The following is a 23,877-nucleotide window of genomic DNA, read 5'->3' on the forward strand; positions in this document are numbered from 1 at the left end:
CTTAGGGGACCAATGAGGAGCCTGTCCATGTCTTCACAGGTGAATCTCCATGAAACCATTATCACCTGGAGACAAATGAGGGGAGGGGGGAGAAAAAGGGCAAACAGGAGGGAAAAACAAGAAACAAGCTCTTTTCTTGACTGGCACATAACAGTAGATAATAACTGAATTTTTATTTTTGGGTGAACTATCCCTTCAAAGGAATTTTAACAAGTTCTACTATCATCACCCTGTCTCCAATAACTTCTAATGAGAGGCTGTGATTTTTAAGAATTCAAAAACCTAAACAAAACAATTAGAAATACGTTTACATCTCCCACCCTGCTACACACTACAGTACAACGGTGTACATAAAAAACAATGCTGAAGAAAGTTATCATAGTCTTTCTAATGTACATCAACATATTTTCTTTATTGTTCAGGTTCTTTATTGACGTTTCTATTTTACAAAAGATGTAGAGCAGCACAATACAACATATTACAGTAAACACAACAAAGTAAAGTAAAACACAACAAACAACTGATCTTGGCACTGGACAATCTAAAAATAATAATAAATAATAAGATCTAATAAAAAAAATAAAAATATAAAATGAGAGATAGAAAAAGAAGGGGAAAAGACGGTACAAAGAACATCTCCAAATAAAAATGCAGCAATATTTTCAGTCCTTAATGTTTCTTTCTTTATGTGCATAACAACATTAGACCAGGCATCATAAAAGGTGTCTTGGTAAATACAGGCCTCGCTATTAACGATTCCAAAGAGGCAATGTTCATTCTCAACTGTATTCCATTACAGTTACAGAAAAAAAGGCCATAATCAGATTACAGTTACATATAGTAAAAATTGGGATTACTTAGCAGGATTACAATTTTACATACATTTTAAAATCTAGAATGAGATACTACCATACACAGTGTTCATACAGTACAACACTTCACAAGTTTCATAACACCACCCTGGTCTGAGTGAAACCAGCTAATCTTACAGTCAGATCATTATCATGGCCTCTAGTGATGAAAAAAGCTTCACTGGGTGGAAATTTCAATATATTTTTTTTTCTTTAAATCAGAAAAGAGTAACATCATCACAGTACAGTAACAGTTCTACCTTAAGCTGTGAAAATGCTGCCATCATCCAAGACTGGGCATTTAATTTAAATGAACATTTAATTTAACAGGTAGGACCAATCAGTACAGTCAATACTATCACTACTTAAAAGTATTCTGGGACTGAGGTACTGAGGTGATGCTCATGACCGGGATGTATGTGGGTTAAAATACAAGCTGCAGATTGAATTTCTGTCCATTTACTTTAAGTTTGAATGTGAAAAACTACTTAACAAAGAACATTTAAATGTGCATAATTATTCCTGTTAGTCTAATTTTTCATTTACAAGTAACACAGGAAGGAACAGCTGGACAGACAATAAACTTAGCAACATATTAAGCACAACTATTCAAACATATTTGGTATTGAGGTAATCCAAAAGTAATGGAAAGTAATCAGGTTACATTACTTTAATATAATGATACTTAAATTACGTTACTGACTACATGTTTTAGTAGGTAACTAGTAACTGTGTCAGAATACATCTTTAAGGTAACCCTCCATAGCCTGGTTGCAACCTATATTAACATAATCACTGTCAACCCTTTCCCAGAACTGGACAATCAGTATTTTTACTGAAGTACATGACATAGATTTATTTCATTGTTGGAGTAATATGCAGTTAAGATAATAACTGGCAATGCATTTTTGCATAAGTGCAGGGCTAGAAAAATACTTGACTGTGACACTTACACAGAAAATAAAACACAGCCAAGTAACTCAGTTTTGTGATGCATGGTGTCATTCCATTCACCTGTCCTGCAGGTGAATCCACCAGCAGGCACAGCAGTTCATTGCGACACTTTGACGCATGTTATGGAAATTCAAATATTATTGCACTCAATGACCAGAACTGCCCAGGAACTACTCTTAAGGTCACATTTAGCTATTCAAGACAATAAGTGTACTTCAAAACATGCAATGATATTTCTAGTGCATTTGGCCCTTTAGTGCTATATGACCTTATTGACCAGCTAAGTGACCTGCTAATATTTATAATATTTTCTGGACCCGAGAACTGCTAACTGGCCGTCAAACTGACCCTTTGGTAAGTCCTGCCCTTCTTGGTTACTGCTGCTATGTCTGGCAAGCTTTCCACTCTCTCATTGCACATGTGCAGTTTAAAGGCAGATTTAAGTTTTGAAGCACTCGGTCTGATTCCACAGAGAAGTAAACAGAAGCTGCTTCTCATTTCCAGTTGACAACCACTGACTCTAAAATGATAACTCCCACGAGCAGATTTCATAAGTGAAGCTAACTAATGTATGCTAATGGTAATGTTTATACTTGTTGAGTAAGCTGAGAAGTTCGTCTCCAGCGGACTTTTTAACCAGACGCATTTTAACATGAGAAGCCCGGAAAAGGCTTTGAAATATGTAAAGTTACACAATGGCTGTATACGTGATATAACATTAATGCAAACAGACTGAAGCTAAAGCTACATTCCAGCTAGAATTGGCTGGGAAGTGAAGTATGGCACATTAATGTATATTATGTTATGTCCAATACTTGTTTTTTACATTTAATATCATGTTTTAATGTCATGTGCAGTATTACTTTTCATTATAAATATATAAACTATTGCATTTAATATTTTGCTACTTTTTTATTTTTTTATCTGGAGAAAGAATAAATTATTCACATTTAGGAAGCCGAAGTCATAGAATTTTGACTTATTTTCTTAAAAAAATTAGCCACACTGACTAATCGATTATCAAAGTATTAGGCAATTAATTTGTAATTGGTTAATATGGATTAATTGATTAATCACCGCACCTATAATCCCTGTGTAACATGGGAAAAATGCAATTTGTTACAAGTAACAAGTTTTTCTGGAGCTACTATTAATGCAGCTTGTAAGCTAGTTAGCTGGAAATGCTCACATTTACAGCTAACATTACACAGATTAAGAGAAAGTTTAATCCATTCTTTACATTTACTCTTGTGCTGTAGGCTTTTGAAAGATGACAAAAAAAGGCACCACCTTCCAAACTCATGAGACACAGAATATGACTCGTTTAAGAGCTCCATCCACACCACTTCAAAGCAGAGAGACATGCAATGCTTGTCAGGCCTGCACGGCTTAGTGCCGGTTGCTGATCTATGATTGGACAGTTGCTGTTTAAAGAGGGAACTTAGTGAAGGGTCAATCAATCTGCTAATTACTAACTAACCTGCTAACTGACAAATCCTTTACTACAATCTGAAACAGAGGGAAGTCTCACCACCACACTTATGATTTTTGAACTGATGATGCTAAGTGAATCTTTCATTGCAAAAACAGGTTCTCATGTGGCAGTCTGGACCTGATTTCTGAGTAAATTTTGTTCTACAAAAAGAGCTGCAAACAGGTTCAGCTCTTGTATGAGTTCTCATGTGTGTATTCAGACTTTCCATATGTGTAAATGTTTTACACACAAAGAGCAGGGAAATGATTTTCTCTCAGGATCCTTCCAGTCTTAATTTCCATAATCTAAGTCTCAGGAGAGCCTTTAGTCTCGCCATCAATATCAGGTGTTTAATGTGTATCTGGGTCTGAGTTCCTGACTGGGTCTGGTCCTCCACAGTCCTCTCCTTCAGCTTCAGTTTCCATCTGTTCTGTTTGTCTTTGATGAAGCTGTGGGGACTGAGGTTTCTCTTCATCATCATCTTCACTCTTCATAGTGAATGTGAACTTGGTCCAGTCCCTGATGCTGCTTTCCCTCCTTAGAGGACCAGAGTTCATGAAGCTATGAGGACTCACCACATTTGTGTCTTTTGAGCTGAGAAGGCCAAGTGAATCTTTTGTTACAAACATTGCAGCTATAAGGTTTCTCGCCTGTGTGGGTTCTTAAATGTGACTTTAAATTTGAACGCCGTGAAAAACGTTTATTACAAAGTGAACATCTGTAAGGTTTTTCTCCTGTATGGGTTCTTATGTGTGACTTGAAATGTGAACACCTTGAAAAATATTTATTACAAAGTGAGCAGCTGTAAGGTCTCTTTACTGTATGGTATTTCAAATGCTTCTGTAGAGTTTCTTTCTCACCAAATTCTTTACCACAAAATGAACAACTAAGTAGTTTCTCTCCCGTATGAATTCTCATGTGTCTCTTCAAAGTGGATTTCTTTGAATAACTTTTCCCCCACTCAGAGCACCTAAATGGCTTCTCATCTGTGTGTGTTTTCATGTAGCTCAGTAGGTGGTCTCTGCTAGTTTTACATCCTATGTTGCTGATGGGGACATTATGTTTCAGACAGTTTAAATCTGACTGAGGTTTACTGCTCTCCTCCCAATCACCATCACTGACATCAGTCTCAGAAGAGTCTTCAGTCTTGTCTTCAGTACTAGGATGCAAATGTGTATCTGTATCTGAGTTCCTGGGTGGTTTTGATCCTCCAAAGTGCTCTTCATCAGCTTCCGTTTCCATCTGTTTAGTCTGTCTTTGATTAAGCTGTGAGGACTGAGGTTTCTCTTCAGCATCAGCCTCACTCTTAACAGGGAGAGGAGTGAATGGAAACTTAGTGATATCAGCCTTCCCTAGCCCTTGAAGCTGCTCTACCTGTGAGGTCTCACCACCACACTTATGTCTTTTGAGCTGAACGTGCCAAGTGAATCTTATGTCACAAACTTTGCAGCTGTAAGGTTTCTGGCCTGTGTGGATTCTCATGTGTTTCTGTAAATTTGAACTCGATGAAAAATATTTATTACAAGAAGAACATCTGTCAGGTTTTTCTTCTGTATGGGTTCTCATGTGTGTCTTTAAATGTGCATACTGTGAAAAACCTTTCTTGCAATGTGAACAGCTGTAAGGTTTTTCTCCAGTGTGGATTCTCAAGTGTGCCTGTAAACTGTCGCGCCGTGGAAAACATTTATTACAAAGCGAACAGCTATAAGGTCTCTCTCCTGTATGGTATTTCAAATGCTTCTGCAGATTTGACATATCACCAAATCCTCTACCACAAAATGAGCAACCAAATGGTTTCTCTCCTGTGTGGGTTCTCATGTGGCCCATCAGATGATCCCTGCGACAGAATGTCTTCCCACACTCAGAGCAGCTGAATGATTTCATGTCAGTGTTACATACTTCACCAACAGGGACTATGTTACTTTTCGGAGAGTTTAAACTTGACTGAGGTTGCCCGATCTGTGTCCAATCACCATCCCTTTCATCACTCTTAGGTCTGGAAGAGTCACTGGTCTTGTCTTCTGTATCTGGTGTTAAATGTGTATCTGAGCTCCTGTCTGGGTCTGGTCCTCCGCAGTCCTCTCCATCAGTTCCTGTTTCCATCTGTTCTGTTTGTCTTTGATGAAGCTGTGAGGACTGTGGGTTCTGTTCATCATCATCATCTTCTCTCTTCACAGGGACAGGGGTGAATGTGAATGTGGCATTCCTTACTTCTTCCTCTTCTTTTTTAATGTGTGGGGGCTCTGGGTTCCACTTGTCCAGACTGGAGCTCCACTCCTGCTGTTTAGGAGGAACTTCTTCTTTATTCACTGACAGACAGACACATTGTGGAAAACCATAAGTTTATGACGGAGCAAAGTATAACAACACTTTCTATCAATTAGACAAAAGAAAGGAGGAGGGGCTGCAGAGCATTGCTGGGTAGGGAATGACATCTAGAAAGCAACCAGGTGACCTTACAAGCCTTTGCAGAACAACAGCATGTTTGTACATATGTTAAACAGGAGTATCTCTCTGTGTTTTTCTGCATTCAGTCTGTATGTAACTGTAGACTGTTCTCACACAACACAGCGAACAGGTGAGGAAGGGGTAGACTGAGGGGTGACTGTCCACAAATAAATCGCACATGGTTTCTCTCCTTCAGAGGGATAAAAAGAATTTAAATAGTCACAAAATACACCTGTGGGAAATATTGCAGTGTGAGACATCATGCTCTGCACAGACAGGTCTGTTGTCATGTGTTTGTGAGAGACAGAGACAGATGGTCATGTCCAGACGGTAACCCCAGACCCATCAACGGTTGCGTGTGAGTGACAATTTCATTTAATTTTCAATTAAATACATATCTCAAGAGAAATTTTCAACTGTGCCCTTCTAGACACGACTGAGAAACACACACATACAATAGTTATAGGAATGGGTATGGAAAACTTATTAAACAGGGCTAAATAATTAAAGATTGGAGTATTGATAAGCTCCAACGTTAGCAGCCCTTTCAGAAGTACTTCATAAGGCTTTGGTGTAATTTAGGATCACGCTGCAGCCTAAGTGCAATAAAACTATGTGAGTAAAAAGCCAATACTTTATCAAAAAAGACAGAAACAGTGAAATATTTCAGTGTGCTCTGTCTGCAGACTGTCATGTTTTACAAAAGCACAAGGCAATAGCTCAGCTAACAGTGACAAGCTAAAATAAAAGCTGTCTGTATGTAGTATAAATGTTAAGCTTAGTTGGCCACATATCTTAAAATTTTTCAATTTACTGTAAACATACTGCTGGCTGAGAGAAAGTAGCCCCTCCTCTACCAGCTGTACCTGCAGGCAGTGAGGGAGGAGGACAGGACAGGATGAAGGACTGAGACTGACTGATGTCTGTGTTCTTCAGTCAGTATTGTGATGTCAGGAAAATGATTTATTTTTTCTGAATATACAAAGCAACCTTCTCCTTTTCTTAACATGATTTAATTTATTGACAATTTAGCTTTGTTACCAGGGAGATATTACTGAGTGACTTTGCTGTCATAAACATTACTATTGCAGCTCTACAACATTTACAACATACCAAAATTCTAATAATTCTTTTTTTTGAAGAAGCCATTAATTAGTAATGAAAAAGAACTGATAACACTACAGTTAAATTACCAGATTGATAAAACCCTAATGATACCTCTCCCTAATTATATTTACATACTGGTTAATTATGCTGCTACAAAAACTAACAATTTATTTCTAATGTTTTAATAATTATGTACAAACTATAGTGATAATTAGATCAGTAACTATTAAATAATTCTATGGTTACTGTTGATAATGTGGGGTGAAATTAAAGCCCTGAATCTTAACTAACAGAGCAGTTCTAACTTCATAGAGGTTCAGTTTAGTTCATTTAGTTCAGAGCTCTTTATAACTGTCAGGTGTGTTCAGGTGTGACTGTTTAAACTGGGCCTGTTCTCTTTAGCAGTCTGAGCTAACAGTTAGCTGCTGCGGCTAACAGCGAGCTGCAGAGTACGGGTGGTTTAGCTAACGTTAGCTTCGCACAGTGACATTATCATGATGAGAAGTGCAGAGACTCACCTGTCCTCTGTCTCTCAGGTGTGTGTGTGTTCAGTGTGTGATGCCGGAGCTCCAGCTCCTCTTCAAACTCTCTGATTGTTCTTTCAAAATGTCCAAAGATGTCGTCGACAGCCGCAGTGAGCCGCTGCTCAACCACAACCTTCAGACTCTGCAGCCGAGACACGCTCACACTCATCTTCATCTTCATCACACTGTCACAGAGAGAAACTAAATACCGGTACCAGAGATGACACCGTTTCTCTCCTGTGAAGAAGCGCACTGTTTGTGTCAAACGAAGAATACCACGTGACTTGTGACGTCGGCCGCTTCAAACGTCAGTGGGGCTTCAGAGAGCAGCTTCATTCATTCAGCTGAGATTGTCATGATGACACTCTGTTATCAGATTGGAGAAGAAATGTCTTCATCTGTGAATTAGACGTCCTAAATAAAATAAAAGTGTAGTAATAATCAGGACTCCTCTTAAACAACTGTCGTTACAGTTAATTTCTAAAAAAACAAAAGATCGGTGTTTTATTGTGAAGGTCAGGATTGTAGCGGAAGTTGTACGTTTGTTTCCGGGTAGTGGCGGGTCACTCTGGCGGACAGTCAGCAGTCAGACTTCTGTTATGTGTGGTTGTGTGTTCATCAGCAGGGTGAATCTGTCCTCTCAGTGTCCACTTTGACTCTGTCCAGAGTGTAAAATGTCCTCCAGACTGCAGGAGCGGGCAGATTCATTCAAACAGCAGCTGCTGACGGCACAGAGGCGACATCTGATTGGACACTTGGAGACAACAATATCCGGTTATGAGGAGCAGATCGATCGACAACAGAAGCTGCTGGATGTGATTTTACAGCCTAAAATCAAACTGAGAGGAGCTGCAGGTTTGTTCTCTTCACATGTTGATTGAACTGATGCGGAGCTGAACTGAAGGATCCTTTATGTGTTGAGGAAATTTGGTACCACTTCACAATAAGACTACACTTATATGTGATTTATAAATGGCTTATAATGAGCCTATTAAGGTTAGGTTATTAACACTTCATAAATCATTTGTAACAGTTATAACCATGATAAAACTAGACGTGTACAATTAACCCTAACATCATCGAAATTGCACTATGGCCAAGTGCAGTATCCAAATCACTGAACCAGAACCCAAGTTTTGGTTACTGCTTACTACTAGTTATATCTCACTAATGAGTTACTAACATTTAAAACTGGCAGAAGGAGATTTAGTGTAAAGTGTGCAACTGGAAATGTAAACAATGCTTTAGTGTCTGAATCTGTTACTTTAATATGTTAATTTGATGCCAAACGAAACTTAACATATTCTGACGGTGGGTAAATACAGTAACTTAACAAATCTATGATGAAGTTGACAGGTATAAATCCTGCTGATGGAGAAGACAAAGTGAGCTCAGTAACCAATCAGATCTGAGGCTTCACAGAAGAGATAAATGTGGGCTCAGTTTGCCAAGCAACAGGTCACTTATGGCCTTTTTACCTAATGTAACGTAGCAACTTATTAATGCTTCATAATGCATGTGCAACCTAATTCATAATCTAATTATAAACCATTTATACATAATTTATAAGGTGATCTTATACTAAAGTGATATTGAAGATTCTCCTCCTTCTACTGCTAAATAAATTCCTTAAAAACCCTCTGAGATCAGCTGGAAAATGAAAGCAGGCTTTATTTCCTGACTTTTTAGAAATTCGTGGTTCTCACAGTATAGCCACAATTATACAAAGATATAATAAATAAATAATATAAGATATATTTATTACCTGTAAAACAGTCACACAGAAATCAAATATCGCCATTTCAAACCTTGACACAAAAAACAATTTCTTATATGTGTGTGTTTGTGTATTTCAGTGTTTCCTGCAGACGTCCAGCAGCTGTCTGTGATTAAAGAACGGGTTCTCCCTGAGCAGCAGGAGTGGAGCAGCAGTCAGTTTCAGGATCTTAAAGATTTATTCAAACAGCAGCTGCTAACTGCACCTCGAGAAGATCTGATTGGACACTTTGAGACAACAATATCCAGATATCAGAAGGAGATTGATCGGCAACAAAAATTGCTGGATGTGATTCTACAGCCTGAAATAAAACTGACAAGAACAGGTTTGTTTGCCAAAAGTGAAAATTATACTTTATTTCTTCTGTGCTGGTTTGAATTCAGCTGTTTGTCATAGAAATTATATCTGAATCGTTGTCAGTGACGGATGTCTGATGATCTATGATTGATGATTAATTGATAATTGATTCCATCACTTTGACTGAGCACAGAACATTTTAGATTGATGATGATTCACACTCATCCAAGAACCAAAACAGTGACTTTGAGGAACTTTGTGCAGTAGTTCAAATTATACCTCCAACATAGAGCCCAAAATCTTCAACAGTAAACCGATGGCTCCATCTAGTGGATAACATCTGTCACTCAAAAGTTCAAATTAATAGAACTGAAGTGTCAGTCATAAAGTTAATCATTCTGGTCATTTTTCCAGCAAAGATGACAAACATTCAAACATTAAAACACAAGTTCATGATCACATTCTACAGTTATGCATTTTCATAGTGAGACGAGGTGTTTACAGTCTGCAAGCTCACCACTAGATGCCATTAAATCCTACACACTGGTCCTTTAAAGAACTGTATCTTAAATAAAATCACTTCAAAGTAATCACATTACTGCTGTAATATCTGATAATGTTACTTACGATTTCAACTATTCTAGTCGTAATCATTTGAATTGGCTTAAATGTAAATTTACATTTAAATTTAGTGAAATGTGTTGATACAGACCAACATGGTGGTTGTATTGCATACACAAGATATACATAATTGCTTAATTGAATTGCTGCTCATTTGTAGACATTTTAAATTGGTCTATCATGTTTATGTTTCATCTTGATTCGGATTAAAGAAGACTGCCTTATGCTAAGGGCACACAAACGGCCAACAGCTGCCCTGAAAGTAATATCTGTATATTTATAGGGACATATAATTTGGTTCCACTGGGTTTACCCTCAAATATGTGTCTTGAATTGAGTGACTATAGTCCTGGCGATGATAGCTGACATTGTGCAAAGCCTTGGAATATACAGTCATCTTTTGTATGTCTTAGCAGATTTAATTATAATTTAATGCGGTGATACTATGATATAGTACATTTACCAAATTAGTATGAAAAAAATCTAATGGAAATCAAAATATCTGCATTTCGGGTATTAACACCAACTCACAGTTTTCTTAAATGTGTGTGTTTGTATTTCAGTGGTTCCTGCAGATGTCCAGCAGCTGTTGATGCATAAAGATGAGATTCTCCCTGAGCAGCAGGAGTGGAGCCCCAGTGTGGACCAGGAGGAGCCAGAGCCCCCAAACATTAAAGAGGAACGAGAGGAAGTCTGGACCACCGAGATCCCATTCACTCCTGTCCCTGTGAAGAGTGAAGATGAAGCGAAACCTCAGTCCTCACAGCTTTATGAAAGACAAACTGAACAGATGGAAACAGAAGCCAATGGAGAGGACTGCGGAGGACCTGAAGCACATTTAACACCTGACAGACATAAATCTTGTGAAAAGCTATTCAGCTGCTCTGAGTGTGGTAAACAATTTAACAAAACCTCAAATCTGAAGAGACACATGAGGACGCACACAGAAGAAAAACCATTCAGCTGCTCAGTTTGTGGTAAAAGATATGCCCGAAAGGCACATCTACAGGATCATTTTAGATTCCATACAGGAGAAAACCCATTCAGCTGCTCAGTTTGTGGCAAGAGATATGCCCGTAAGGCACATCTGCAGGATCATTTCAGATCCCATACAGAAGAAAAACTTCCCAGCTGTTCACTCTGTGATAAATGTTTTTCACGGCCTGACAGTTTACACAGACATATGAGGACCCACACAGGGGAGAAACCACTCAGTTGCAACATTTGTGATGAAAGATTCGCTTGGCGTTATCAGCTCAAAAGACACAATTGTGGTGGTGAGTTGCTGCAGCTTCATGAATTCTCAACAAGTCAAGAGCACATTAAAGAGGAACAGGAGGAAATCTGGAGAAGTCAGGAGGGAGAGCAGCTTCAAAGACTGGAGGAGGCTGATATCACCAAGATCACATTCACTCCTGTCCCTGTGAAGAGTGAAGATGATGATGAAGAGAAAGCTCAGTCCTTATTCACTCCTGTCCCTGTGAAGACTGAAGATGATGATGAAGAGAAACCTCAGTCCTTATTCACTCCTGTCCCTGTGAAGAGTGAAGACAATGAAGAGAAACCTCAGTCCTCACAGCTTCATCACAGTCAAACTGAAGAAAACAGAGCTGCAGAACACTTGAAAACAGAAGCTGATGGAGAGGGTTGTGGAGGATCAGAACCTGTTTTCAGCCCTGAAGTCCATTTACACAAAGCAGGTTTGTATAGTTTCATTATTAAATCACCTACAGCAGTCACAGTTAACAGCAAGTGCCTTAACAGTGTAACTGATAACCCTCCATGGTCAACAAAACTTTAAGTGAGGCATCATCATCATCATCTTCAAGTGATGAAATAGCTTGTTGGATAAGTTGTTGGTGGAGAAAACTTGGCTGCTTCAAGTGTCTCAGTTGGCTTAGCATTTTTCCAGCATTAGCCATTTCTCACTGGCTGCATCTTAGACTCCTCACCAACATGATATTTAGTACACGATAACAGTATGAGATTTATGTCCAAAACCTTAAAAAACTATTAAAAAGGAAATATTACAGTATGCAAGCACAGTGATGCTAATGACAACAACAGCACACAAAGAATATGCTTTCTCCGCAACAGAAACAACAGTGTTGCCCTGGTAACAACCTGACAGGCTACAGGTCATAGAGACAGATTGAGAGGGGAAAGGAAGGGATTTTATTTAGTGTGGTGTGTAAAATTTTCTCAATAAATAAAATATTTGAAATGAAAAACAGTGTTTCAGTTGGGATATTTGGACTTATTTTAATACAATAGAAATTACATTTTTGTTATTACAGAGAGAATAATGTACAGAAAAAAGGGCCTGTTGGGTACTGGTACTGGTATCAGTTCAGCATTGGTTCAAATGTGCATGTTACCCAACCATATTTGTTATTATTATTATTATCATTGTGTTATTATTTTATTATTTATATCTTTTTTGTTTAGTGAGCAGTATAATCACACTACAACTCTGTGTTGTAGAATTCTAAATAAACTTTGTACCATGTTATTTGACTTCTGGTTGAGACTAAAATGAGCATGGAATTGCAGCTGCTTTGATCTCATTGTCATTTTATAGCATCTCCAGTTTCATGAAATGCAGAGTGCATGTTTGTTTTAGTCTGAATGACTTCCAAATATTTTATACAAAATGTAACGCATTTATCTTCACTTTGATGAAAGAAGCTGTCTCAGTGGTTTAAATGCTGGTTTCAAATGAATGTTTTCTCAAATGTCTGTGTATTTCACTGTACTCCACAGACGTCCAGCAGCTGTTGGTGAGTAAAGTAGAGGATCCACCTAAGCAGCAGGAGTGGAGCCCTATTCAGGACTGCAAGAAGCCACCGCAGCTGCCACACATTAAAGAGGAACAGGAGGAACTCTGGACTAGTCAGGAGGAAGAACAGCTTCAAAGACTGGAGGGGGCTGATATCACCAAGTTCTCATTCACTCCTGTAACTGTAAAGAGTGAAGAAGATGATGAAGAGAAACCTCAGTTTTCACATCTTCTTCAAAACCAAACTGAACACAGCAGAGATACTAAACATTTGAAAAAAGCAGCTGATGGAGAGGACTGTAGAGAATCAGAACCAGATATTCATTTACAATCAGCTACTCATGACAAGACTTCACACTGCTCTGACCCTGAGACTGATGACAGTTGTGATTGGGAGAAGAACAGGGAGACTCGGTCAGGTTTATGTAATACTGGAAAAACATCAGTTAGCTCATCTGAATGCACTGCAACCTCTGGCGACAACGTACATCTACAGAAACACAAAGGAATCCTAACAGGAAGGAAACCATTTAGTTGCTCAGTTTGTGGTAAAGGCTTTACACAAAAGTCAAATCTGAGACGACATTTGATTCTCCACACAGGGGAGAGACCATTTAGTTGCAGTGTTTGTGATAAAAGATTTGCACAAAAGGGACAACTGATTGACCACTTCACTCTCCACACAGATGATAAACCATTTAGTTGTTCAGTTTGTGGAGGAGGATTTAGAAATGGGAGAAATCTAAGACGACATATGAGAATCCACACAGGGGAGAAACCATTCAGTTGTTCAGATTGTGGTAAAGTATTTGTAGAAAGAGGATATCTGAGACAGCACATGGTAATCCACACAGCTGATAAGCCATTTAGTTGTTCAATTTGTGGTAAAGAATTTGGAGAAAGGCGATATCTGAGACGACACATGAAAATCCACACAGATGATAAACTATTCAATTGTTCAGTTTGTGGTAAAGAATTTGCAGAAAGGCGATATTTAAGACAGCACATGAGTGTCCACACAGATGATAAACCATTCAAATGCTCAGTTTGTGGTAAAGAATTTGTTGAAAGCCGATATCTTAGACAACACATGGTAATCCACACAGATGATAAACCATTCAGTTGTTCGGTTTGTGGTAGAGAATTTGTAGATGGGAGAAATCTAAGACGACACATGAGAATCCACACAGGGGAGAAACCATTCAGTTGTTCAGTTTGTGGTAAAGTATTTGGAGAAAGGGTCTATCTGACACAACACATGGGAATCCACACAGATGATAAACCATTTAGCTGTCCAGTTTGTGGTAGAGGAATTGGAGATAGGAGAAATCTAAGACGACACATGAGAATCCACACAGGGGAAAAGCCATTCAGTTGCTCAGTTTGTAGTAAAGTATTTGGAGAAAGGATATGTCTGAGACGACACATGAGAATCCACACAGGGGAAAAGCCATTCAGTTGCTCAGTTTGTAGTAAAGTATTTGGAGAAAGAGGATATCTGACACGTCACATGAGAATCCACATGACGCAGCAGAAGTGAAAGAACCAACAGAGATGCTTGTTGAGACATTTTTTTTTTCAGTTAGATTGAAGTATGTAGGGTAATACTTACTGGGGATTTCCACCAGATGCAGCTTTGTGACGTCGCGTGTGTGCCACGGTTTTGTTCCGTCATACGAGCAACTGCAGTTTCCACCAGCAGCGTTTCAGCAGCGGAGCGTTTTGCCTGTCTGATTATGTTTACTTGCTATGATTTTGTTGATTGAGTCCTCTTTCTTTGCTCTTTGTGCTTCTACCATGGATAAGCAGGCTACGAAGTTAAATTGTTTATTTTCTGTCTGTCTTTATGATCGTGAGTCTGCACGGGGTCTTGCATTTTGAAAATTAACCGGACTCTCCCTGCCTTTTCCTTGCCTGACTTCCTACCCGTTCGACCTGCTCTGTGCTAATTGACGCGGCATCTGTCAAAAATAGACTTGGCATGCATTCTCCGTGGAGTGGAGCGCTGAGCCCCTTCTGGGAAGCGTCTGAAACACGCCGCGGCACTTCTGATGGAAACACAAGCTAGAGTTAGAGCTAGAATGGCCGTGAATTGGCCGGAGTGCCACGGCTCAGCAGTGACGCGGGGCAGCCGCACCTAGTGGAAATTAGGGATTAGTTCAGCACTGATCAGTACAAAACTGACTCCAAAAAATGTTATGCTCCATGTTTTCAACTAAATGAATCCACATGATTATTTTATTTCTGTATTTAGTTTTGTCCATGATAATTTGTTGTTCGCATGCTAACATCTCACTGGAAACAAATCTAAATTGTAGAAAACATAACAATGTGGTGCTCTGCAAAATGGACATGGCTTAAAGTAATCTCAGCAGTAGGCTCTGCACAGACACTGGATGTTAAAGCAGAGTGTTTTGTTAAAATGGTAGTACTAACAAGAGAGCACCATCCTGTTTACTTTTTGTCAGCACCCAAGCATGATATTTCAGGATCATCAACATACTGAACGTGTTTCTGTTTGTAGTACTCACTTCTGACATGTTAATACCATAATGTTTAGTGTTTACACCATGCATCATCTAATGATGATATTCATTAATTTTACAGTTTCTGTTAACTTTAATAACAATGTATGAGTGAGAAAATTTCTTATGCTACTGCTACAGATTGTTGTTACAGTTTGTGTTGAATGCTGACTTAATAAAACACTGAAATTTTAATGAGACAAGTTTTTGATATTTGTTTTTAGTAAATGACTGTATATTAAGGGAATTAAAAACAACCTTAAGAATAATTGATAAATTAGTCATTAATAATTGTTAGATTAATTGATTAAAAACTAATTCATTGGGTGAAGCCCTTGCTCACAGTAGCAAGCATAGTTGTGATCAAATCAGATAATCTTCAGAAAAAGTAATTGCAACAATCCCATGTTTGGCCTTTTCTTTTTCTCCTTTTTTCTCGTTTGGTCCATGGTTGTTTGTGCAGCATTATGTTAGGTGCCTGACTGTAAGGCAGGTGTCATCAGTTTTAAGTTAAGCTACAAATAGCTTTATAGAACCTATATAAGCAAAGTTTTTTTCTGGTTGGTATGTTTTATGAATCGAACATAAGCAATGTAAGTCAGAAATGATATGAAGATTAAGTCTGAGTGTAAAGCAAAGAACATTTTTATAAATGAGGCCCCAGAATCCATAGCAAGAAATTCTATTTTCAATAGATTAGATATGTCTCTGGATGATGCAGTGTGACAGTAGTTATAAACAGCATAAAGCAGAGATAGGCAGGATAGGTTTTCCAATAAAGTCTTTAACAGTCAAAAAAATTAGTTTCAAGTTTTAATTTTTATTGTCAACTGAATCTTGTCTTGCTGAGGTCCACCTTGTTTACATGTAATTATTATATGTGTATTACAGAGATGAAAACATTTAACAACATTAAATATAACACAAAGATGACTGATTGCACATGGCAGTCCAATGCATAAACATGGATGGAACACTGCTTTCCAAAAATTAACACTTGAACATAATAAGTTTAAGGGGAAGCATGTGCAAAAATGAAAAGCTTAATTTAGGTTTAAAATCAGTTTGGTACAATCAAAAACAAAACCACTTCATACATAGAAAGACAAGAAAAATAATCTGCATCTATATTGACAATCAACTAATAGTTTCAGTCATTGAAACAAAATGGCCAAAAAAAATGCAGGTTCGAAGTAGAGAAGCCGTTGCTTTATTGAGTTTATTGACATGTGTTGGATATTTTTTGGACTGTTGGTTGAAACATTTGAAAATAGTTGACAGAATAATCAGTTAATTCAACATTGAATATTTGCTTTATGTGCACATTTTTACTACAAGCTGGGCAGTGGCAATGGTTTCTCTCCTGTATGCGTTCTCATATGCATCTTCAGATGGGACTTATAAAGATATGTCTGACCACAAACAGAACAAACAAATGCTTCTTTTTCTCTCTGTTCTTTTTCTGGGTGAAATCTCATGTGGTTCTCCAAATGGTGAATCTGGGGAAAACTCTGACCACACTCAGAGCAGCTATATGGTCTTTTGTCTTTCCAAAAATCACTATCAACACTGTCGTCACTCTTAGGTTCAAGAGACTCCAAAACGGCCCAGCTGGAGTCAGATCCATTAATACTTTCAGAGATTTTATCATTTTTCAAAGAGTTTAAACCCGATGGACATTCTCTGGTGTCCTTCCAAAAATCACTGTCAACACTGTCATCAGTATCTGGCTGAAAATGTTTATCTGGATGCAAGCTCCTGGCTGGTTCTGCTCCTCCACAGTCCTCTCCATCAGCATCTGTTTCCATCTGTTCAGTTGGGCTGCTGGTTTGAGGCTCTCTTTTCTCCTTAGTTGGACTCTGATGAAGCTGTGACGAAGAATGACCAACACACTGATGGTAATCGAGCTGACATCTCTCCGTGAATCCTCTGTCACAAACACTGCATCTGTAGAGACCCTCCTTTACATGGATTTCCATATGTTTAGTCAAATATCTTCTCCATGCAAATTCTTCACCACAAATTGAGCAACTAAACTGTGTCTGTCTTGTGTGGATTCTCATGTGTTGAATTAAAGACTCACTGTCAATGAAACTTGTGTTACAAACTGTGCAGTGGAAAGGCTTTTCTGCTGTGTGACATGTCATGTGACGACTTAACATTTCTTGCCTGGCAAATGTTTTGCCACAAACTGAGCACCCAAACGGTTTCTCTCCTGTGTGAGTTCTCATGTGTGACTGTAAATGTTCAGAACATGAGAAACATTTATCACAAAGTGAACAGCTGTAAGGTTTTTCTTCTGTATGGGTTCTCGTGTGTAGCTTAAAATGGTGATACTGTGAAAAACTTTTATCGCAAAATGAACAGCTGTATGGTTTTTCTCCTGTGTGGATTCTCATGTGTGACACTAAAATGTAGGACCGTGAAAAACATTTATTACAGTGTGAACAGCTGAAACGTTTTTCTCTTGTATGACAACTAAAATGATTCTGCAGTGTTGCCTTCTGGGCAAACCCTTTACCACAAATTGAGCAGATGAATGGTTTTTCTCCTGTATGGCATCTAAAATGATTCTGCAAAGTTGCCTTGTGGGCAAATTTTTTACTACAAACTTGACAGCTGAATGGTTTTTCGCCTGTGTGAAATCTCATGTGTACCTTCAGATCTCTACCATTGCGAAATTGTTTACCACACTCAGAGCAGCTGAATCCTTTCTCATTAGAATCATATCCCTTATTTTTGATACATGTCAAACCTGACTGAGATTCTCTGGTCTCCTTCAAATCATCACCATCACTATCTTCACTAACTAGTTGTAAACATGTATCTAGATCGGAGTTCCTGACTGGTTCTGGTCCTCCACAATGCTTTCCATCAGATTCTGTTTCGATTTGTTCAATTTGTATTTGATGAAGCTGTAAGGACTGAGGTTTCTCCTCCTCAACATCATCATCATCATCTTCATTCTTAACAGAGACAGGACTGAATGCGAACTTTTTGATATCAGCCTCTTCCAGCTCTTGAAGCTGGTTTCCCTCCTGACTGGTCCAGACTTCCTCTTGTTCATCTTTAATGTGTGGGGTCTCCGGGTCCTCCTGGCCCAGACTGCTTGAGAGCTCATGAAGCTGTGTGGACTCACCATCACATTTGTGTCTTTTGAGTGGACAACTCCAAGTGAACCTTTCATTATGACTGTTGTAGCTGTATGGTTTCTGCCCTGTATGAGTTCTCATGTGTAATTGTAAACTGCCACGCTGTGAAAAACATTTATCACAAAGTGAACAGCTGTAAGATTTTTCTCCAGTGTGTGTTCTCATGTGTAACTGTAAATGTTCATACCGTGAAAAACATTTGTCACAAAGTGAACAGCTGAAAGGTTTTTCTCCTGTGTGCATTCTCATGTGTCTCTTCAGATGTGAGGTTCTGTGAAATTGTTTACCACACACAGAGCAGCTAAATAGCTTCTCTTCTGGTTCTGGTCCTCCACAGTCCTCTCCATCAGCTTCTGTCTCCATGTGTTCAGTTTGTAGTTGACAAAGCTGTGAGGGCTGAGGCTTCTCTTCATCTTCATTTTCAGTCTTCACAGGGACAGGGGTGAGTGATAACTTGGTGATCCAGACTTCCTCTTGTTCCTCTTTAATGAATGGGGGCTCTGGGTCTTCCTGGTTGAGACTGGGGCTCCACTCCTGCTGCTGAGGGGAAACCTCTTCCTTAATCATAAACAGCTGCTGGACAGCTGCAGGAACCACTGAAATACAAACAAGGGAGGCCATGAACTAGGCTGGTCTTAGTGGGGCTGGAAGACAGTAGGTTTACTACATTGTGTTCATATAAATTTTCACAACTTGTTAAGAAATGAACAGGTTCTGTCCACTGAAATGCTAAAGGGCTTTTAATATGAAATGAAAACAGGAAGTTTTGAGTTTGTATTATCAGCATGATGCAATAAGTGTAACAGATCAAACCAAATCAAAACAAGGTGTCATGCTCTCCTTTCCATTTGACAAACTGTAGCGACCTCAATGAAACAGCTAATAATTAGGGAAAGAAGGGTTATATTAGAATCATATTGAAAAGAGAAAATGATGAGGTCATTGTTTAACTTGCCAGCAATGTATTTCACTAAATAGTTAGCACTGTCTGCTCAGCTGTGATGTTACTCTGCAACAAGCTCTGCAGAGACCGCCGACATTTCTGCTGGAACACATCAGTAAACTTAACAAAACTACATTTCAGCTTTTAAAGTTTGCTGTTTTATGTTCCAAAATGCAAATGTTACATTTTGTTTGTGTCTGTTCAAAACGCTGTTGTCTATAATTGTCATTTCTGTGCTTTATTACAGTTTTAATCATGATTGAGGTGGTGGTGTTACATTTCTTGAAGAAAGCTGTATTTTGCAAACATGATTGTGAGTATAGCTCCTGCACTGAATGTCATGTTAAGGCTACTGATGTAAAAAGCTTCTTTTAATAGCCTGGATATTACCAGAAAATTTAATTTAAATAAATTCTGGTGCAGCAGATTAAAGTAAAATTAGGCCAGTTTAGGTGTGTACACGATATTGGACCAGTACAACCAGAAACCAACCCAAACTTATGTCCCTGCCTCACACTTTTCTTTTTTTAATATCAGCAGATTTGGAGATTTACAAAGTCTCATATCTACACTGAACCAAAATATAAAGCAAAACCTTTGTTTTTGCTCCTATTTTTCACAAGCTGAAGTAAAAGATTACATATTTCTTCTCTGAAACTCATTGCTAGAAAAACAATGTTAACAATAAAGCGATTATCAAAATATTTTATTTCAGCTCTGTTAACATCAACTTTTGAGTGACATATTTTATCCACTAGATGGAGCCATTGGTTGATTGTTGAAGAATTTGGGCTCTGCTGGAGCTGTAATTTCCACAACTGCACAAAGTTCCTCAAAGTCACTGCTTTTGTTCTGTAAATGATTATTTTAAACCTGAAATGATCAGGAGATAGATCAGTTTCACAATGGACTGGCAGCTTATTCATCATCACTGAATTGTTTTATGTCATCTTTTAAAGGAAATGCTTGTGTGCTCATGTGTCTCTGCCAGCGTGGACTTTGGACACCCTAACTGGGAATATTTCTGTCTAACCATTAAACAACAAAGTGGACAAACTTCAGCTATTGGTGGGAGGAACATTTTCTTCATCTCCTGTTAGTGTTTGATGGAGATGTTGCTCTGTGGACTGACACAACATATGGATGGTTTAGCTAACATTAGCTTGGCATTAGCGCCCTTCAACATAAGCAGCTCAGTCAACATGCTTCCAGCAGCAAAAGCAAAACAAACCTGTTCTTGTCAGCTTTATTTCTGGCTGTAGAATCACATCCAGCAGTTTTTGTTGGCGATCAATCTCCTTCTTATATCTGGATATTGTTGTCTCAAAGTGTCCAATCAGATCTTCTCGAGGCGCAGTTAGCAGCTGCTGTTTGAATGAATCTTTAAGATCCTGAAACTGACTGTGACTCCAGTCCTGCTGCTCAGGGAGAACCTCATCTTTAATCACAGACAGCTGCTGGACGTCTGCAGGAAACAGTGAAATACAGAAACACACACATATAAGAAAATGGTGAGTTTTTGTTAAAGCTTGAAACAGTGATATTTGATTTTTTGCAGGTAATAATTTGACAGGACAAACCATAAACAGCTGTTCACTTGGATTTCATAATGTAAACATAATATCAGTATTATATCTGCTGAGACATACAAGAGATAACCAAATTTAAAGGACCAGTGTGCAGGATTTAGTGGCATGTAGTGGTGACCTTGCAGACTGCAAACACCTTGTCTCACTATGAAAATCTTCCACTACAAGTAGAATTACTGCATTAAAAGCCTTGCTGCATTAATGTGTATGTTACATTTTACTGCTGTAGATGTTTAAGGTTGAGCTCTTCTTAACTACTTTATATCCTGTTGGATTGTTTAATCTACTGCAAAGCACTATGGTCTATAAGATCATCATATCTTGAAATAATCGTGGTTGACCTGTGAGAACCACGTATCTCAAAAAGTCAGGAAAACAGCCTGTTTTCATTTCCCAGCTGATCTCAGAGGGTTTTTAAAGAATGTATTTAGCAGTAGGAGGAAAATCTTCAGTACCACTTTACCACCACTGGTACCACTGGTGGCTGCTGCAGAGGACTGACAGACTCAGTAAATGGGGCACATGCACTGCTGAGCTACAGAGGTGCCCCTATTGCTACTGTTTTAACTGAAATTTTGATACTTCATGACAATTTTAATTTTCACTGAAAAAAAGATTGAAATTGTGATGATGTGATTAGGCCTGTGCGGTATACCGGTTCGTACCGAAAACCGGTCTTTATTTTCGTTCATATACCGCTATACTAGCCCAAACAACTTCCGGAACATGCACGGCGGGGAAGTGTTTCAGCGGGGACCCATTTCACTGCTACACACCAACACTACAGGTGTGCTTGCTTGAGCATGTGCACTAGAGATGTTGCTGGCGACTAAATTCCCTGTCGATTAAACGCAAAATTTAATTTATTCTAGTCTAACACTAAAGACACTCAGAAAGCCGTTAAAATTTAGCAGAATTTATTAATCTATAATGTTTGTATCAAGGTTTGTAGGAGGCAACTGGAGTTCTTGAAGACGTTTCGCAAGAACTCTATCAAGTCCTGTAGTGGCTATCTTTGGTCTAAACATTTCTTCACTTTTATCTCTACTTATTTCTACATATAACCACACTTCTGGACGACACTGACGACAGGAGACTGCTTTACGTGTTGAGTCGGGTCGGTGGCAACGCCAACGCCAACGGTAAAACAACCGTGTGGCTCCGCCATCCTCATTTATTTACAGAACAGACCTTTCACAATAAAATTCTACTTCCTATGAATTCGACACAGGTCAACAGAAACTGCAGAGAATAACAAAATAAAACTCAGGGGTAAAAACAAACAGGAATTAAGTCCTACAAATATTCATTACTATTCCCTGACTTTAAATCTAAATATTATCTTACTGTGTTCAACATTAATAATACCATTTAACAGTAATAAACTCACTAAATGATAAATGGCACTTACAAGTCCAGTTGCCTCCTACAAACCTTGATACGAATACTATGACCGGGATGAATGAGAATATTCACAGACAATCTATAATGTTAAACACTGTCAGAAAAAAAGTAGTGTGTGTATTAAGAGCCATTTGCAGACGTTAATCACAGTCTACAATCGCCAAATCATACTTTAAATGCTGCTGAGATGCGCGCTACTTTGCGCTGTGCAATACAAGCCTTACACATTAATGTACAAAACATGACAACAACTCACTAAACGCTTCACCTTTTCAGGCTGAAGAGGGTCTCAGTGTCTGCAGGTAAGTGACCCAGAGCTAATGTTAGCCGCCAGCCTGACACACAATGTGGCTAACGTTAGCAGTGCTAGCAGCAGCAGCAGCAGCAGAGGCTCCGCTTGCAGATTTACGTCTGTGTGTGTGTATGTTTCTCCAGTCAGGTGAATATATATCAGCTTATTCTGTCACAGTCTACATTCATCTGTCCGACTTCGCTGATGTAAACATCCGGTGTTACCAGGGTGATCGGTTCATACCCGCTGTGTGAGAGGAGCTGCTGTCTGCAGCTGCATAAAACCTTAGAAGCAACAGATAACTGGCATCGTGCATTAATGAAATATTGATAAATATTTAAAAGATTTTATTTTTAAATATTTTAAACTACTAGTATTTCTGGTGCCGACTAGTGTGTGTGAGGACGTTTAATCGTATAGTTGTCCCCGCCATGTGATGGCAGCCATACTCTGAAGGGGTCATGCTTTTACCTGTGTCTGGAAAATGAAAAAAAAAAAACATGATACAGTCCTTATGACAGTAAAATGGGCTGTTTAAAGCCAATCAACTGCAGTAATTCTGTTCTCATTAGAAGAAAATGTGGGTAAGAACACTGTTGCATGAAAAAAAATAAATACCATCAAATACCGTGAAGCCGATATGATTTTTTTTTTTTTAAAAAACGTCTTTTTAGACCAAGATTTCTCTAGATTTGGACATTGCACTTGGCCAAAGTGTAATTTCACTGATATTGCGATTAAGTGTTCAGCCCTAGTTTTAACTTGTTCATAACTATCTTTAACTTTTTATTACAGTTTTTACAACCTAATCAACAGCTTAATTATAAACCATGTTTAAATCATTCATGAGTGTAGTTTTTAAAGAAACACATAAAGGATCCTTCAGTTTATCACAAACATTCAATCATTCATCAAATGAAACAAGAGCTAGCTGCTGCGGCTAACAGACAGAGTATGGATTGTTGTGCTAACGTTAGCTTAGCATCAGTTCAGTCAACATGTTTCCAGCAGCAGAACTAAAGAGAACAAACCTGCAGCTCCTCTCAGTTTGATTTTAGGCTGTAAAATCACATCCAGCAGCTTCTGTTGTCGATCGATCTGCTCCTCATAACCGGATATTGTTGTCTCCAAGTGTCCAAT

The 23,877-nt window shown here is 38.6% G+C and overlaps 3 protein-coding genes across 3 annotated transcripts; 1 reads left to right on the forward strand and 2 right to left on the reverse strand.

Moving 5' to 3' along the window:
• Positions 1 to 3,037: 3,037 nt before the first annotated feature.
• LOC146313601 (uncharacterized) lies at positions 3,038 to 7,755 on the reverse strand. The gene is made up of 2 exons (XM_084739587.1): positions 7,353 to 7,755; positions 3,038 to 5,588 (listed from the first exon to the last, which is right to left on the reverse strand). The coding sequence occupies exons 1-2, from the start codon at positions 7,537 to 7,539 to the stop codon at positions 3,841 to 3,843; spliced, it is 1,935 nt and encodes a 644-aa protein (XP_084595713.1). The 5' UTR covers positions 7,540 to 7,755; the 3' UTR covers positions 3,038 to 3,840.
• Positions 7,756 to 10,143: 2,388 nt separating this feature from the next.
• Positions 10,144 to 14,730, forward strand: LOC146313602 (uncharacterized). The gene is made up of 2 exons (XM_084739572.1): positions 10,144 to 11,753; positions 12,817 to 14,730. Exons 1-2 carry the CDS (start codon positions 10,646 to 10,648, stop codon positions 14,370 to 14,372), a joined length of 2,664 nt encoding a protein of 887 aa, XP_084595698.1. The 5' UTR covers positions 10,144 to 10,645; the 3' UTR covers positions 14,373 to 14,730.
• A 1,658-nt stretch (positions 14,731 to 16,388) lies between these two features.
• On the reverse strand, positions 16,389 to 19,637 carry LOC146313603 (uncharacterized). The gene has a single exon (XM_084739577.1). It carries the CDS (start codon positions 19,128 to 19,130, stop codon positions 16,689 to 16,691), a length of 2,442 nt encoding a protein of 813 aa, XP_084595703.1. The 5' UTR covers positions 19,131 to 19,637; the 3' UTR covers positions 16,389 to 16,688.
• Between the last annotated feature and the right edge of the window lie 4,240 nt (positions 19,638 to 23,877).

Source organism: Lutjanus erythropterus, chromosome 16 (genome assembly GCF_056507025.1).
Source record: "Lutjanus erythropterus isolate fLutEry1 chromosome 16, fLutEry1.hap2, whole genome shotgun sequence".
NCBI classification, from domain to species: Eukaryota; Metazoa; Chordata; class Actinopteri; order Lutjaniformes; family Lutjanidae; genus Lutjanus; species Lutjanus erythropterus.